This window comes from Macrobrachium nipponense, chromosome 32 (genome assembly GCF_015104395.2).
Source record: "Macrobrachium nipponense isolate FS-2020 chromosome 32, ASM1510439v2, whole genome shotgun sequence".
In the NCBI taxonomy this organism is placed as follows: Eukaryota; Metazoa; Arthropoda; class Malacostraca; order Decapoda; family Palaemonidae; genus Macrobrachium; species Macrobrachium nipponense.
This window is the reverse complement of record NC_061094.1, coordinates 29,934,482-29,951,858: the sequence shown is the minus strand read 5'-3', so window position 1 is coordinate 29,951,858 and position 17,377 is coordinate 29,934,482. Positions and strand designations below refer to the sequence as shown.

General features: G+C 35.2%; 1 protein-coding gene across 1 annotated transcript in view; it reads left to right on the top strand.

Annotated features, from left to right (window-relative positions):
• The window catches only part of LOC135207106 (ankyrin-1-like), a 44,795-nt gene that overhangs the window by 16,875 nt on the left and 10,543 nt on the right, over positions 1-17,377 (top strand). Inside the window, exon 3 of the mRNA XM_064238708.1 lies at positions 7,598-7,726. Within this exon, the coding sequence (XP_064094778.1) occupies positions 7,598-7,726 (129 nt within the window). The remainder of the gene's footprint in view (positions 1-7,597; positions 7,727-17,377) is intronic.

The following is a 17,377-nucleotide window of genomic DNA, read 5'->3' as shown; positions in this document are numbered from 1 at the left end:
CAAGCCCTCTTGGTCTTCCGGAGGGGCCTGGGTTTCCAAATGGATCCTCTCGATGATAGGGGCCGCCACTTCCCTAGCTACTGCTGCCGACGTCCTTGCATTTGGATAAAAGAGAGAACACATCTCCTCCGACAGCACGTAGGGGCATCCAGCGGCAACGTTCTTCCCATAACCCCCCACCCAGACCTTAAGGTTCGACAACGAGGAGGCCTTGAGCGCCAGAGGGGTCTGTAAGAGAGGACGAAATCAGATCCTCCAGTGGCGGAACTATATCCTAAAAATCAAAAGCATTACTGAGGTGAGGATGGTACCTACCGACTCTTTTTAGTCATGTTCCCCACCAAAGCGTAACACACTTCGCAGCCGTCTGGATGCCAGACTAAGAGGTCGTCAACCTGCACCGCACAGCTGGCATGAGATCGGCAGACCTCATGCCCACACGGTTGCTGGAGAACGGCTGCGCTCCCCAACTCCAGACAGCGTACCATCTGAAAGTTGGAATTGATACATGGGTACAGTGGTCCCCCCGTATTCGCGGGGGATGCGTACCAGACCCCCCCGTGAATAGTTAGAATCCGCGAATGTTTGGAACCCCTGTAAAAATGCTAAAAACAGCCTATTTTGTTAGTTAAAACTCAAGAAAAACCTACTAAAAATTTTCCTACATGGTTTTTTTAATAGTTTTATCACAAAAAGTGCATTTTATGATGAAATTCATAAAAAAACCCAGGAATTTGTGGATATTTATCATAGAAAAATACCGCGAATGCGCGAATTTTCCGTGAATAATGCAGTGAAATGTTCCCGAGAGAAATCCGCGAATGTGTGAGTCCGCGAATCTGGAGAACGCGAATACGGGGGGTCCACTGTATCGTCAAAATAGTTCCGCCGGAGTTAATTCCGGCGGTATGTGTACACTTAGACTAGTTCTACTAAAACCAGCTAAAGGTAAACATCAACTATTAAATAAAATTTTACTTAACATTAAAGCTCTGAATGTCTCCGCCTGCTCCGGAATCCATAATCTTGTTATCGCAATAGCTATGACTGGCGGAGTTGGCCTGATATGAGCAGAACAGGGAAACAAGGTAAAACCTAAGCCTGAGTCTGATCGCACCGGAGTAGAGTGGCAATTCCAAGTCAGTTGGAAACACATTCTCTAAGCCTAGTTCTGCCCCCACCGTAGTGGGGAAGCAGCGATAACACCAGAGAAATACGGAAAACAGAGCGGCGGGAACAGCGGTACTAAGAACTCCTGCGTATAACATCCTGGCGAATGTGATGGTAGACCACACCTCGCCGGAATCTTCTAATCCCTAACTTCCTCCGACTAATCCCCCGGAACAGTGCTCGACGCTCCAGCTGCTGTTCACCGGTAGGATTACTTGGTCAGCGAGCTAACGAAGCACCGCCGGAACGAGTCCGGAACAGAAGGAAGAGCGCGGAGGAGAAAGGTAAACTAGTAATCGCCTGGCAACAGCAACTGGTCAGGTGATTACCACCCTCTGAGAAGCCGTGAAATAGCCTACTACTAAAGGGGCAGAAGACAGCAGGCCAGCCGACACCCTAAAGGAGGTAACGGCCAAGGCTATACTTTACAAAATTTATTGATAAGGAATTACTGGAAGTACTGACGAATAAAGGCAAGCCCATCTACGAGCCTAGCCTAACACTCCAAAATCGGATACCCCGATCTGGTCAGGTAGACTAGGATTGGCGCCTACTAGTTCGTCACGAAAGAGGACACTCTTGAGCCTAACCTAACCCTCCAAAATCGAATATATCGACCTGGTCAGGTAAGATAGGCCTAGCACCTACATTACGTAACAAGAGAGGAACTCTCTAGTAATGGATCACTCTCCAAAACTAATATGTCAGTCTGGTCAGGTTAGCCAGGACTAGTACCAACTATGGGTAGCGAGAAGTACTCTCAACCGCCTAGCCTACCTTCCAAAACCTAGCCTAGATCTGGTCGGGTAGGCTAGGGTAGGTAGATATTCGTGTAGGACTTCCAAACCTCATCAAAATACAATTAGCAACATAATATTATAATATAATAAATAAATAATACCACATACACTACATGCATGAGCACCATGAATGAGTGAGGGTTTCCTTTACCTCCCAAAACTAAAATGGCGTATCGCTAGGCTAGCCTAGGTCGCCTCAAACACAATACTTGCACATGACGTAGGATGAAAAATATCACCACACTCTCGTGAGGGAACCAAATCGCTCCTGAAGGGCTGATGATAAACGGGGGAAACCCCCTAAAGAGGCTAAATAATGTAATGGTTCAAACCGTGATACACCAACCTATCGGTACCCATCAGGAGCGAAATAATAAAATTTTTCAAAACAACAGTAACATATACTGTAATGTGCAAAAAAGGTGAACATAAAATATACACTGCAATTTAAAGTTGAGATGACTAAGTACGAGGTCTACAATGCATCCAAAATGGCCGACTCGGGAACAGCGATACGCTCGGCTCCCATGCAAACGCTTCATTATTAAACCACCATACTTGAGGCATAGTTGCCTAACCGCGTTCAAAGTCAACAAATAATATACTCAACTTAGATGAAGATGCTTCTTGAAGGTCTGAAGACATGATGACTTCCAAAAATCACAAATACCTTGCAGCAAAAACAAATGCGTTAACACTTCTTGGCAGAGACAGTAGTAGTAGCGAGCGGAAGGTAGCCGTTGTAACGGCAGCTCTGCAGAAGGGGATTTGAGAGAGGAGAGATCTATTTGGTGAAGTATCTGTGATAGTGGCTTTCACTCGCCCCTGATGCTATACCGACACCTTTTGAGGGTGAGCGAGCCAGAGGTAGTAACTCTGGCATTCCATATGGCTTTTTCTCTGGTATATTTAGCATTTATTTATATCTAGAAATGAGTGGTATAGGAACATTTCACTGGGCGACTCAGGTCGAGCCCAGAAATACTAAATTCACTGTATATCAGGAAAACACACACAAAACACACACACACACACACACACACACACACACACACACACACACATATATATATATTATATATATATATATATATATATACATATATATATATATATACATATATATACATATATATATATATATATATATATATATATATATATATATATATATATATATATATATATATATATATATGTATATGTGTGTGCGTGTGTGTATACATACATATACACACAGTGGTCCCCCATATTTGGGGGGATGCATACCGGACACCCTCCCCCAATAAGGTCGAGCCCACGAATAGTTAGAACTCCCCCTCTAAAAATGCTTGTATCTACATATCTTGAAAGTTCGGATACCAAATGTATATCTTAAATACATCCTACATCAAATTTACCTTAAATTATTACCTTATTACAGTATTAATCTTTGAGATTATATTATTATAATTTGAAAGTCATCTTGAACAATAGTACCCACAAAGATATATGCATATTATATACTTCTAACACTTCCAGCCAAAAGAGAGAGAGAGAGAGCGAGAGAGATTGACCACTATGACATGTATCTTGTGGGGAAGGAGAGAGAGAGAGAGAGAGAGAGAGAGAGAGAGAGAGAGAGAGAGAGAGAGAGAATTGTCTCTATTTAAAAGAGTGGAATGAAAAGATTATTGTATTTCTTTAAAATACTTTAAGATATGAATTTTGTAATTACAGTTATATTATTATTGTTTGAAAATATTTATAAACTTATTACATACATGTATCATAAAAATGATCTCATTTCAGTAAAGAGGCAGCAGTACTCCCCTCCTGTCGCATTACTTGACATATTTGACAGCTCTGGACTTGATGAGCTTCTCTGGAGTTAGAAAGTATGAGGAAGAAAGTATGAGGAAAAGAATTTTTATTTGTAATTACAGTTACATTGTTAAGGAGTTCTTACTTAAAAGTGCAACAGAAAGTTTTTTTATTCTTTTCAAATACTATCACATACGAATTTGTAATTACAGTTTTATTATTATTAATTATGAACACACACAGTGTGCATATGTGATAATACCAATTAGTTGAAGAGAGACTTTTCCTGAAAGAGAGAGAGAGAGAGAGAGAGAGAGAGAGAGAGAGAGAGAGAGAGAGAGAGAGAGAGAGAGAAATATCCTTTGACAGCGAAGATGGCGACAGTTATTTCAGACCCATGAAGATGCAACACTCCCCAACCCTTGCTATCCCCCTCTCTCCAAGTCTGGAAAATAAAAGATTGGGATAATGGGATTTTCTTTTACTCTTACATAGTTTTTTTAATTTATAAACTAAAAACTTACTAATTCACTATATGTAGTATTTTCTTTAATGAATTGATATTATTGTTGTTTACATTAATATTATTTGCAAATTAGTAAATCATGCATTTATCATACAAAAAACATACATCTCAGTAAGAGAGAGAGAGAGAATTATTATTTTTATTATTTAATGTCATTTAATCTTATTAAACATAATACAATAAATAATCAATATTAATATTTGAAAATTAATAAATCATTATTGTATCATAAAAACATTTTTTGTATCATAAAGATTTTTGTATCTACCGTCATAAAATACATTAAAATACACTAATTAGTGAATATTTATCGGTGGAAAAAAACTGGGAATAGGCAAGTTCTCCGTGAATAGTTTTTAGGTAGATTTCACAAAAAAAATCCATGAATAGGTGAGTTCATACATACATACATTTATATATATAATATATATATATATATATATATATATATATATATATATATATATATATAAATATATATATATATATATATATATATATATATATATATATATATATATACATATATATATATATATGTGTATGTGTGTGTGTGTGTGTGTGTGTGTGTATATATATACACAGTGGTACCTTGATCTATAAGTGAATTAATTTACAAGATTTCTAAGGTACGAGTCGTCACTTGGTCGATTTTTTGCTTTGTTTTGTGAGCAAAAAATTGAGATACGAGCTCAAGATGCTGTTGCTATGTACTAGATGTACTAGATGACGAATATTAAGATAAGCACAGAAGAAAAAGTAAATATGCATCTTTTCCATGAATCTTTCAAAAAGTTATACATTACTTCACTGTATCCAATAATATAGTATGTAATCTCATTTTATTTTATTATAAAATACTAACATAACAGTCAAGCTTTTGGTTTGGAAATCAGCTGATGGCAAATACGAGCTTATTTCGCCATATTTAACTCAATTCTGAGTGAGTTTTCTTGCTTCTAGTTAGCATTAACGAATATCTAGATACTTGACTTATGTGAGATAAGGTCGTTTTTTGTTATACGCCATGTTTTTAAGTCAAAATATGACTTGCATAAATCTTGTGATTGTGAACTGAATTATTTTTTTTGTTAACAGATTGCGTTGGCGGCATGTTTATTGAGTAAAACAATTATGTGATTCCATTCCCTATTTTCACTTTCTTTCATCGTAATGTGTTATTTATCTTTTATCAGCGTGAAAACAACAGTAGATTGTGTTTTTTCAAGCCCAGTAGTTTTGATTATAGTGACTTTCTCTCAATTTTATCTAGGGTTGTGTTTGATGGCATAAGTTTATGGGAGTTTTATCCTTAGAGCCGATGCACGATACTAATAGTCAATAGCAGCTTGAACAGTTTTCTCTTCTTCTGCTACAACTTTTTTTAAAATTTAACAGTATATTTCCGTGTTGATCTTTGATCTATAATGAATAAAGTTATTACATAAAAATATTTCAGTCCTAGTCTACATAACGTCATTTATAACATAACTGCGGTAATTGTTTACTGTCGTATGATGGTTAAAATACAAGGCAAACGGATGTTGTTGTTATCCAATTCGGTTGTTTCTCATTCAGTTGTTCATGGCTGTACACATTTACGCAAGGACTTTAACGTTAAAACAATACTTTTGCCATTCTCTTTTACTGATTTTGAACTAATTTAACTAGAAGATGGTATAAAGTTAGGCTAATATAATTTGGTCTCTATAAACTAACCTCGCAATCGCCCTCAGCTGATTTCCAAACCAAAACATTGATTGCTGTTTGTATTTTATAATACAACAGTAATATGGAAATACGTACAATATAATTGGATGCAGTGAAGTAAAGCATAACTTTGTGCCAGAAACCATAAAAAAATGGAAAGACTATACGTAAACTGTTTCTGAGTTTTGAACGAATTATTTGTTTTTACATTATTTTAAGTGGGGAAAGTTGATTCAGATTACAAAGTTTTTGAGTCACAAACAGCATTCTTGAATGAATTAAATTCGTGAATCGAGGTACCACTGTGTATGTGTGTGTGTGTGTGTAAATATATATATATATATATATATATATATATATATATATATATATATATATATATATATATATATATATATATATATATACATACATACTACACACATACATACACATACACATACACACACACACAAACACACACAGTGGGCCCAATGTATTCTCATTCTCCGGATTTGCAGACTCAGGCATTCGCGGATTTTTTTGTGGAAATTCGCCTATTCATGGTATTATTTTGAGGAATATCTACAAAGTCCTGTTTTCTTTTATTAATTTCATTATAAAATGCATTTTTTGTGTTAAATAGTACAAATTCTTGTTATTTTTATCAATTTCATTATAAAATGGCACTTTTTGTGAAAAAACCAGGGGTTTTCTTGAGTTTTACCTAACAAAATAGGCCATTTTAAGCATTTTTATAGGGGTTCCAACTATTCACAGGGAAGTCTAGTATGCATCCCCGTGAAAACAGGGGGACCACTGTGTATATATATATATATATATATATATATATATATATATATATATATATATATATATATATATATATATCCAAATTATACTTAATATCCTATTCCCTCTACCTAGGAAATAATACTGTAAGGAAATTATAATTTATAAGTGGTTTGTCACCTGGAGGATTTGATCTACCAGCAGTAACACCCTCCGACGGACATATGTATACAGCAGAGTTGATACCAGGTTATGCCTCTCTTGATGGCTGAATGGTAGAGTACTCGTCATTGAAGCCAGAGATTGTTGCTGTTGGTGGATTGAATCTGCCAGGTGCTTTATCTAACAGTGGTTATTTGATCATGCCCATTGATGAAATACACTGTTGTTAACAGGAAATGTTATTAACCATTTCTCTTGAGAACACTAAGCAGGTGTCTCCTGAACTGCATCAACCTCTAATTTATTGAAGTTAATGACAGATAATGATTAAAGATGCTCTATTGTTGTAGAGATGTTTTACAAATCCAGTTTTGTAATATCATATAGTAATACTGTACAATATATATGGTAATGCAGGGAACATATAAATTTAAATTTTTTTTATCAATCAAATAGGTTTAATGCAAATTATTTTTTGCTAATGTCATTTATTACCGGAAACAAAAGAAATTAGTTTTTCATTATGAAAGGGTGTTTCATTATGAAAGGGTGTCAAAGTAAGATTAAGGCTATATGTTCTATTTATTTTAAATCATTTATACATACAGTATATGTAGTTGCAATTGTGAATATTTATGAAAAAACATTTTTTCAGGATCAACGGGGGAATACACCGTTGCACTCTGCAGTATTGGGAGGTCATGCTGAACTTGTTAACCTTTTGCTGGAGAGAAATTGTGATACCACCATTGCCAACAAAGAGGGCCAGTATTTCACACATCTGGTAAGGTCAAAGTCTTTTAATCCACAATGATGTACAGTGATTTCTAACAACTGACCATTGGATGTAACATTGTTTTCTTTGTACTTTTTGTAAATTTTGTGACACAATTGACAATGTTTCTGACAGAAGATTAATCATAAATACAGTAACTGGAAGAAGTGAAGTGAGACATAAAATACAATGCAAATGGGGCACAGCCTATAACAAAGTGATGATTCTCTTTATAACTGAATAGCAATATGCAAAACAGTCAAGAGCCTTTCATTGTAGATTAATAAATACCAAAAAGACATTGAATGCTTCCTTAAATGAATGAGAGTGTCATATTATGAAAGATATAGTAAGAAAATATTTTGTTTTAAGTCTTCCACTCGGTTGGCAAAATTGACTGCAAACTGAGTGCCTCCAGCTATTGTAATGAATAACAAAGTCAAGGTGTAGGTGTGGAATAATCATAAATGGCAAATTTAAGTTGTAGAGATGCAAGAATCATGAACTTTGGCAAAGTAAGGTATAGAGGTGCCAGAAACATAAATGGCAAATTAAGGTATAGCAATGTAAGAAACATCATTGGTAAATTAAGGAATGGTGTTGCAAGAAACATGAAGGAAAAGTTAAGCTGCAGGAAGCAAGTCACAAATGTTTTGAAAACTTGCTAACTGTAGGATATCATATTGGAAAGCTTAGCATAACCCAGAATAATTGTTTATACCCTACCAATGAGTATTGTTTAAACATGACACTATAATTGTGGATGTATAAATATGTACGAGAGAGAGAGAGAGTGTGTGTTTTGAAAGACCTAGCTATCTCATTTCCATATGAAAATATTTCTATTTGTTGAGGGAACAATTATCATCATTATGCTGGCAGGTGAGTCCTGTCCTTCACTCCTCCCTTCCTCACTACAGTAATTATTTGTTTGTGGGGGGGGTGGGGGGGAAGGGGATTGGGTTGCAGGCTGTGTTGTGACAATATTATTAGCCAATTAAACCTGAGTTCATATTTTCTGTTGTGCTTTCCAAATACTGTACTTTATGTTTTTTTTTTTTTTCAGTATTGACAGTGATCTTAATTAATACATAAATTGTTTGAATTTGAGTTATAGTTTATTAAAGAAGAAAGGGTGATTTGACCTTTGGGTATATGTATATGAATATACATTGGTGAGGTGGCAGTTCATCGGAGATGGTGTGGCCTTCGGACACTGCACTGCAATTTCTGCTCTTATGCAGTGTGATGCAGATGCTAGGATAATAGGCTTTCAGTATTTGTACTGTTTTCAGATAAATGCACTGTCAGAGAAAAATACAAAGTTTAACAGTTGGGGCTAGAGTACACATAGAACAGATGTAGTGGTTTGAACACTTTTCAAAGAGAGTTGGCACTTTAGAATTCTCCTTAAAATTTGAGAGAAGTAACATTTCTCGAAATGTATTTTTTAAGTTGGTGAATTGATAAGTAGGCAGTAGGGGAGCCAAAAATGATGCCATGGGCCTCAGGCCAGAGATTTGAGCTGTATGGTCATGTGATGTGAAGGCTTGAAGTGAAGATGATGAAAAAGATGGTTTTCTGGGCTCAGCTCGTGTCGGCAAGCCAGCGATAGCCGATGTAGAGCAAGAGCCGGGATGCTGGGCCAGAAAATAATAATAGCCCTAAATACCAAGCTAAGAGAATGGTAGGAGGGCTGAACTAGCTAAAACTCGATGTAAAACAATGAATGTGATAAAGTAAGCCCATAAGTATAAGAAGTCCCAGTATGGAGGACCGGGAATTCTTACGAGGCGGCATGGCCGCCACGAGACAACCGGGGAACCGTATATGACCTATTAAGAGGAAAATACTGGTACCCGGAAGATAAACTATGGTAAAATGATACTTTATGAGTTACTTAACTTAGCCGTGGCAATTGCAGAGCGTTCCATCGTAGATAGTACGAATAAAATCCAATAAAGCACGAGCACAAGAAAATGGCGACTTGTCGCTGGCGCTAAAAATTAAGGATGTCCGCTAGGGGCGCTGCTGTCCGTGGCGTCCTCTAGTAGTAGTAGTAGAGGGCTGCATCGCCCGTTGGTATCAGCTCTCTCTTGGGGGGATTCTGATAGGAAGTTCTAATTGGTGTTTGGCTCGTGGTAGTGTTCCACACTCGCCCCTTTATCATACCGACACTTCTTTTTAAGAGTGAGCGAGTCAGTTTTACTGACATTTTCTTAATTTTGTTTTTCTCTGGTAATTTTAGGCTAATTTTACCTAGAAAGAATGATATTAAGGATACTTTCATAGGGCGACACGAGCCAATCACCCAGAAATAGATTTTTCCTTCGTCAAAATCCCTTTATTATTCCATATCATTGGAACAGAATTCTTGCATTCCTGTAGGAATGGCAGGATCAAGTTGCCTGCCAAAGGGAAATCAGTACATGACATAAATGATGTCACAACAACTTGAATTCATGCCAAGAATTACTTATATGCAACTCCTATGCCACTAAACGAGGAAAGTTTGCACCTCCTCCGCCGCTAAACCTAAACGAGGAAAGTTTGCAACTCCTCTGCCTCTAAACAATGAAAGTTTGCAACTCCTCCCCCACTAAACGAGGAAAGTTTGAATTACAGTGATAACTCTTATTTAACACACACTTAATAATGAAAATTAAGCTGTCCTTGACAAAGCATTAGCGGTGACACATCTCTGACTGCAACATGTTCAATATTAACTTAATACTGCATAGAAAGTGCTAAGTTTCACTTCATTAATCACCAATTCTTATTTTTCCAAATGTGCATAAAGTTATGAACTTTATTACTGTTATAAGCCATAATGCATTGTATTGTCAAGCTGAATATGCTTCAAAATGTCATAATGCTTACTACAATGAAGCATGTTTTTTCTGGTAGTAGAGCAATTCTTATGGTGCATATTGAATTCGTTGAAAATAGGAAGACTGGTGATCGTTTATAAACTAGTGTATACGTGTACATCTTTCATATATATATATATATATATATATATATATAATATATATATATATATACATATATATATATTATATATAATATTTATATATATATATATATATATATATATTATATATATATATATATATATATATATATATATATATATATAGCTTAGTGCCAGGAGTCAGGAGTCAATCCGTATTAATAACCATCAATGAAGGGAAGAGGACACACACAGATGTACATGCTGTCTTTATTGCAACGTTTCGTAATTATCAAGTTAATTACATCATCAGGCTGTTAAAATGAAAAATAAATTTCCTAGTAAAATTGTAAAAACAAAACTAAGTATTAAATATCAGAAATGCAAAAGTTAAAAAAGTTATTCTTACAAGTGTACAAAATATACACATTAAAATTAAGGAAGTTAAATTATTTAAAAGGACATACATTAAAATGAAAGATAAATGAAACATAAAATAAGCAAAATTGACAAAAGATTGAAAGCAGTTACAGAACAAAGAAGTTAAGGACCGACCTAGAGGAGTGACAGCGTTAAACTAAAACGTAAACATAAAAACATAAATAAACAACACAAGTCAAGACAAATACAGAGGGGAGGAAGACGTATGGGTATTCAACGACGGAACAAGTTGTTTAATTAAGAGCGATTCTAGAATAACAAGGTCGTGCGGGTTGGTGGTATGGCCTAAAATACTGAAGTCTTTATTATCGATATATGTTTTACATATTTTGGAGTGATTTCTAATATTGGAGTGTTCTGGGTTTGCAATCCTGCTGCCAGTACGGAAGCTTATGCCACGATGAGATCGATACGCACCTTAAGGAGTCTGCTGGTGGATCCCACATAGGTCCCTGTTTGACATTCAGGCAAGTATATTTATAAATAACACCAGAGGACATATAAGGTGATAATCGCTCCTTCGAGGTAAAGAGGGAACCGATGGTGAAAGGGTTCTTAGGGATTAATTTTATGTTTATGGCATGAAAATGTTCCTGAATGATTTCTGTGAACTTTTTGTGAAATTTAATGTCATGAGTAAATGGAAAGCATGCATAGAACTTCATTTAGGAACAGTTAAAACTTTTGGTTTAATAATGAAATGTTTTTTCAGTAGGTGATCTAATTTCCTATAAATTAGCTTAGTAGGGAAACAGTTATTGTTAAAAAAGTTAATTAAAAATGTTATCTCGTTATGGAAAAGGACCCAGTTCGACGTAAGGACAAGTGCTCGGTGGAGAAGGGTAGAAACAGAGTTGGACTTAAAATTCATAAAACAGGAGCTATAAAAGTTGGTACCAAGTCCAGTAAAAGTTTTCTTCCTAAAAATCGTGGTATTAAAACAGTCGTTTTCTCTCGAAAACTAAAACGTCCGGAATGGTAGACGGTCGTTCGCCTCTTTTTCGATCGTAAACTTTATGCTCGGATGTATTGCATTGGCATATTCTACGAAGAGGTCAGCTTCATATTCACTTTTAAAGAGGCCGACGTATCGTCAACAAACCTGGAATAAAAAAGGGGTAGAAATCTTAATGGGCAATTATCGAGCATTTGCTCCTCCATGGAGCACATGAAGATATTGGCAAATGTAGGGCCGAGAGGAGAACCCATGGCCATGCCCTCTACTTGTTTAAATAATTTACCATTAAAAATTGGTAATTTTAATGTGTATATTTTGTACACTTGTAAGAATAACTTTTTTAACTTTTGCATTTCTGAATTTTTAATACTTAGTTTTGTTTTTACAATTTTACTAGGAAATTTATTTTTCATTTTAACAGCCTGATGATGTAAGTTAACTTGATAATTACGAAACGTTGCAATAAAGACAGCATGTACATCTGTGTGTGTCCTCTTCCCTTCATTGATGGATATATATATATATAATATATATATATATATATATCTATATATATAGATATATATATATATATATATATATAATATATTTTAGGGCTGTTGCCTTGTATAATAAGGCGCCCTATGAGGTAATGTTAGACTTGCGATAATCTTACGCTAAGTCGGTTGGTATTGCACTTCCATATTCAATGGAGTGTCTTGGGGTTTGTAGATCACTTACGAAGTCGGTATTATCTTCTTTGGTTATGACGATGATGTGTTAAACTCATGATGATTCGGCAATGATGTGAGGTTCTTGTAGGAAACACGAAGTATAAAAATATATATTCTTCTGAGTTTACATGGTGAAGATCAGGTATGATTGTACAAGTCTTCTAATGACGATAGCTTGATCGCTTCTGCCAATGATGATGGCTAATTCTATTCTCTCTACATGATAAAGCTTAGGTAAAGAGATACAAGTCTTCTAATGACGATAGTTAACTCTATTCTGCCCTACTACCATCTCGGTTACCAGTCATAAAGGAACAGATAGTAGCTCGAACATATGAACATACATACAATGAGACACACTACAGATCACGTAGGCCGTTTGAATTATAGGTCGCGGTAGTTATCTCAAGCAGGGAGCTTGGACTAATGTTTCAAAACAAATGAATGACCACAGATGACGGCATGTCAACTTAGCCTACATACTTTATTGTATAACGTCCATCTTTAGCGTCTCTAGTCTGATCACATTCCTGCAAGCAATCTGGTTGACCTCTTTAGTTTAGTCTTTTATATATATGGACTACATTCCATATTTTTTATTATGTATCATTACATAAAAGCTCCGGTCAGCTACCAAACCAACTACTGAATATTACTCAAACTTGACTTGGATTTGACTTATAGGAGTGTGATACAGACACTATGTGAATATATATATAGATAAATAGAAAATACTTATAAGTAAAAGAAAAATTCATGGTGTACACAATACAGATTCAAGTAAAAAAGATATAAACATTATGATATTGGTGATCACGTGATATATATACAGTTTTTCACTTCATCTTATTAAGATACATATACTACAGAAAATACTAATGTACTCTGATAATTGCATAGAACAAAGATTAACATGATAAAAATCATATTTTAACTGATAAAAATTTCATATATGAATTGATAAAATTATTAATGTTTATGCTGATTGATTCGTTGATTTTTATGCTAACTGTTATATATCTGCAGTTATTGGTAAGATAAAAGGTAACAGATTGATTATAGGCTACCTGAGTGTTTTATACATATGTATATGGATTCATATAATTATGATTAATATATGTGCACTTTAAATAGATTCCTATTGCGTACACGCAAAGATATATTTCGATTCTGTTATTTATGATCATTTATATATAGATTCCTAGTGCGTACACGCAAAAAATATATTTTGATTATGTTATTTATGATCATTTATATATAGGATACTATACTTTATATATAGGATACATGACCGAGGTTATACTACTACACATTTAACTAGCGTTCGAACAACTTTTCGTCCATTACACAGTTCCAGACAACCACCTATAGCCAAATGAAACGGCCATTTCCAAATGGTTAAAACAAGGGGAAAATTGCCTGGGCGGGGTCCAACGTTCTGTTTTGCGCTCATACTTGTTCTCTGCATCCTAAGCCACATGAATACGTTCGCGATGAATAAAATCACCCCCAGCACGAGTCCTTCGCCAGCAAAGTAGAGTTGATTATCCTTCGGGTCGTAATTGTCGGAAGTATGTCCCTTTTGTGGTCGATTTCCGACAGCCGCCGGAGCATTCCGCATTAAAACGAGATTAACGACGGGATACGGTGTCGGTCGAAGAAAAATCTATGATGATGTTTATTCCTTTCACATTGTAGGCGGTTGTTACTCGACTGCCGTCGTCCGCAGCGAACTAACGATTTTTGAAGTTGCGATGTGAAACTCTCGTACTGCAGGATACTGTAAGTAGGTTCCATTAATCAGCCTGCAAGTGAAATTATACTTGTCACAAGGGCAAAGTAAATTCAGACGACATCCAAATACAGGGGGGGGAGAAAGCCATTTAGAACCAGACTTAACCCACATGAATTCGCTGATATTTGTGGAATTCAAAAGAGTCAGCTCTACAAACTTTTTTATCCATGGCATTAACAATGAGTGAACCTATCCAGGTCTATGATGACTTGTAAAAATATCCTATATTATAAAACAAAAAATAAACAGATATCAATACGAATCCCAAAGAAAATTCTATATTACTGGTAGTAAATTACTAGAAAAAGAAAAGTGAAAACGGTGAAACGGGGGGGAGCTATTGTAAGATTGCCAGGCAACATAAGAGTCAAAGAGAATATTAATCATGATTCTGTATTTCTCTATGCTAACTGAAATTAAGCTGTGATACTATCCGATCCTATGTGCCCCTAAAAAAGGTTTCATATTCAAATTTCTCGCGCGCATCCTCTGAGGTTAATTTTTAAAACTTTATTAATAGGCTAGAGATGCAACGAAAGAACCCACTATGTAACTAATTTCTATATAATGTTGCAAGTAAATTTTTCATATACAAAAAAAAATTTTTTAGGAAAAACTTGAATACTTCTAAATGTCCCTATGAGGTTCAGAAAAAATTGATTCATTTGTTGTTATAGAAATTCTATTTGCTTATTTTGTTTATTAATTTTAAAACGATTGCAATCCTTAACTAATTGCATTGCACACACGGATAAGAATATGTCATGTCATCGTGACCCATGAACCACATGTGAAGTTCATGAGCTAAGCATTCCTTTCTCCAGTCAACCTGCTTTGCAAGCGCGAGACGGCACACACAGATGAAGCCTGTGCAAGCAGATATTTGAGGTATAATGGAAACAATGCTGATACGTCGTCACCAGCTTAAGAGTTACGTTACTTGCTGTAAGAGATACGACTTTAGTATTTTCAAATGATATTTTTTGTTTTAATTCTCCACCCACATGAGAAGAATGTCTGAAAAAAAATAAACAGTACCAAAATTGAACAATATATTAGTTTCATGTTGGAAATCTGCATGATTGTAAATAAATGTAATTATGTTAAATTAAATATTCCTTATTCAAACTAATGAAAAAGGTTTCCATACAAATTCTATATATATTATTAGCCCTGTATAAGATTCATATAGGATTATTCCATAGATATACATTTTCACTTCTAGACTTCCTGACTTTAGAATCTCTTTTATTTTATTTCATTTTATTTATTTATTCATTTATTTATTTTTTTGACTACGAATATAAATCACCGGGACAGACAATATGTCAGTAGGTTTTGATATGTGTTTGAACTTTTAGCTTATTTGTCATTACTAAAGCGTTAAGTTAGAGTTCAAATCTTTACGCATATATATTTGGATATTTAATTAACCTATGGTTACGTTTTGCTTATTGATTTTATTGTGATTTCCTTTTTTGTTATAATTTGTAACCCTTCCGACTTCTTGCGGAGTGTATTATATTGACTCCACTTGTATCCATATTTATTATATATTTATTTATTTATATATTTTTTTTATATATATTTGATAAATCAATGGTTGGCTTGAATATGTGGAAAAGTGTTCTAGCGGCGTACCGTATAAGGCTACTTGCGGTATCAATTCTATACAAGATATGAATGATAAGGTATTTAAAAACCGCGAGAACCGCTATAATCCAGTTCGAATCCAATATCACGAGTTGTAACTCGTAAGACATTGACACTTTCTTATTTATCTCTTATTCTACCAAACCGATTGACTGGGTGATATATTATTGGTTTTTCTTAATGGATAGGAATTCACACAAGGAGTTATGGAGATTATTATTGATTTACACCACCCGAGTCACAGATTATTATGTGTTGTGAATTCCATGTTTACTGATTTAGCACTCATAAATATTCCTAACGCACTCAACTTGCGTTGTTTGTTTTTAGTGTTATTAATTCTATATAACGTGTCAAAGAACTATTAACACTAAGAAGTGTTTATTCCCTCTGTCAGACTCGTAATTCTGTTAATAATTCTACGTATATTCTTTCAAGGATTGATTTGGCACAGGATAGCGGCCCCTAAACTGACTAGGTGTCTTAGTGTATCCCTTGTTTTTCATGACACATGTTACAATTAGTTATGTGCTTTTTTATATCTGTAAGCATCGTAGGCCAGTAAAACAGTGATTTGGCTTTCTGTGACATAATAGAGAACCCTGGACGGAATGCAACCAGTTTAGGACGATTGGTATGAAAGAGATTATTACTACTATTTGGTCATTAGTCACCTGCTGTGTTCTTTGGGTTTTCCTCGTCACGGACCTACATATAATATTACATTTGATTACATAATTCTGATACACATACTTTAAATATACTTTTGCTTTAGGGTTTCTGCCCGAAGTGTTTATTGTTTTTTGCTTAGCCGCTGACCCTGTTTCCGTTCGAAGTGTTTATTGTTTTGTTTATTGCTGCTGACCCTGTTTTAGTTCGAAGTGTTTATTGTTTTGTTTATCGCTGTTGACTCTTGCTTTGTTCAGTTTGTAACAGTTCGGCGCTCCGACCCAGATATTCAATGCTCGCGATCTCTTGGGTTAAGGAATTTTCTTGTTTAGATACGGTTTTAACAATAGGCACGGATGTTTCTATATCTTTTAGTCTAATTAATGGTTCTTTGCAGTATGGTGCGGGATTGCGGGATAATGCGTCAGCTATGATAATTGCTTTCCCAGGTAGATATCTTATCTTGGCTCCAAAGACC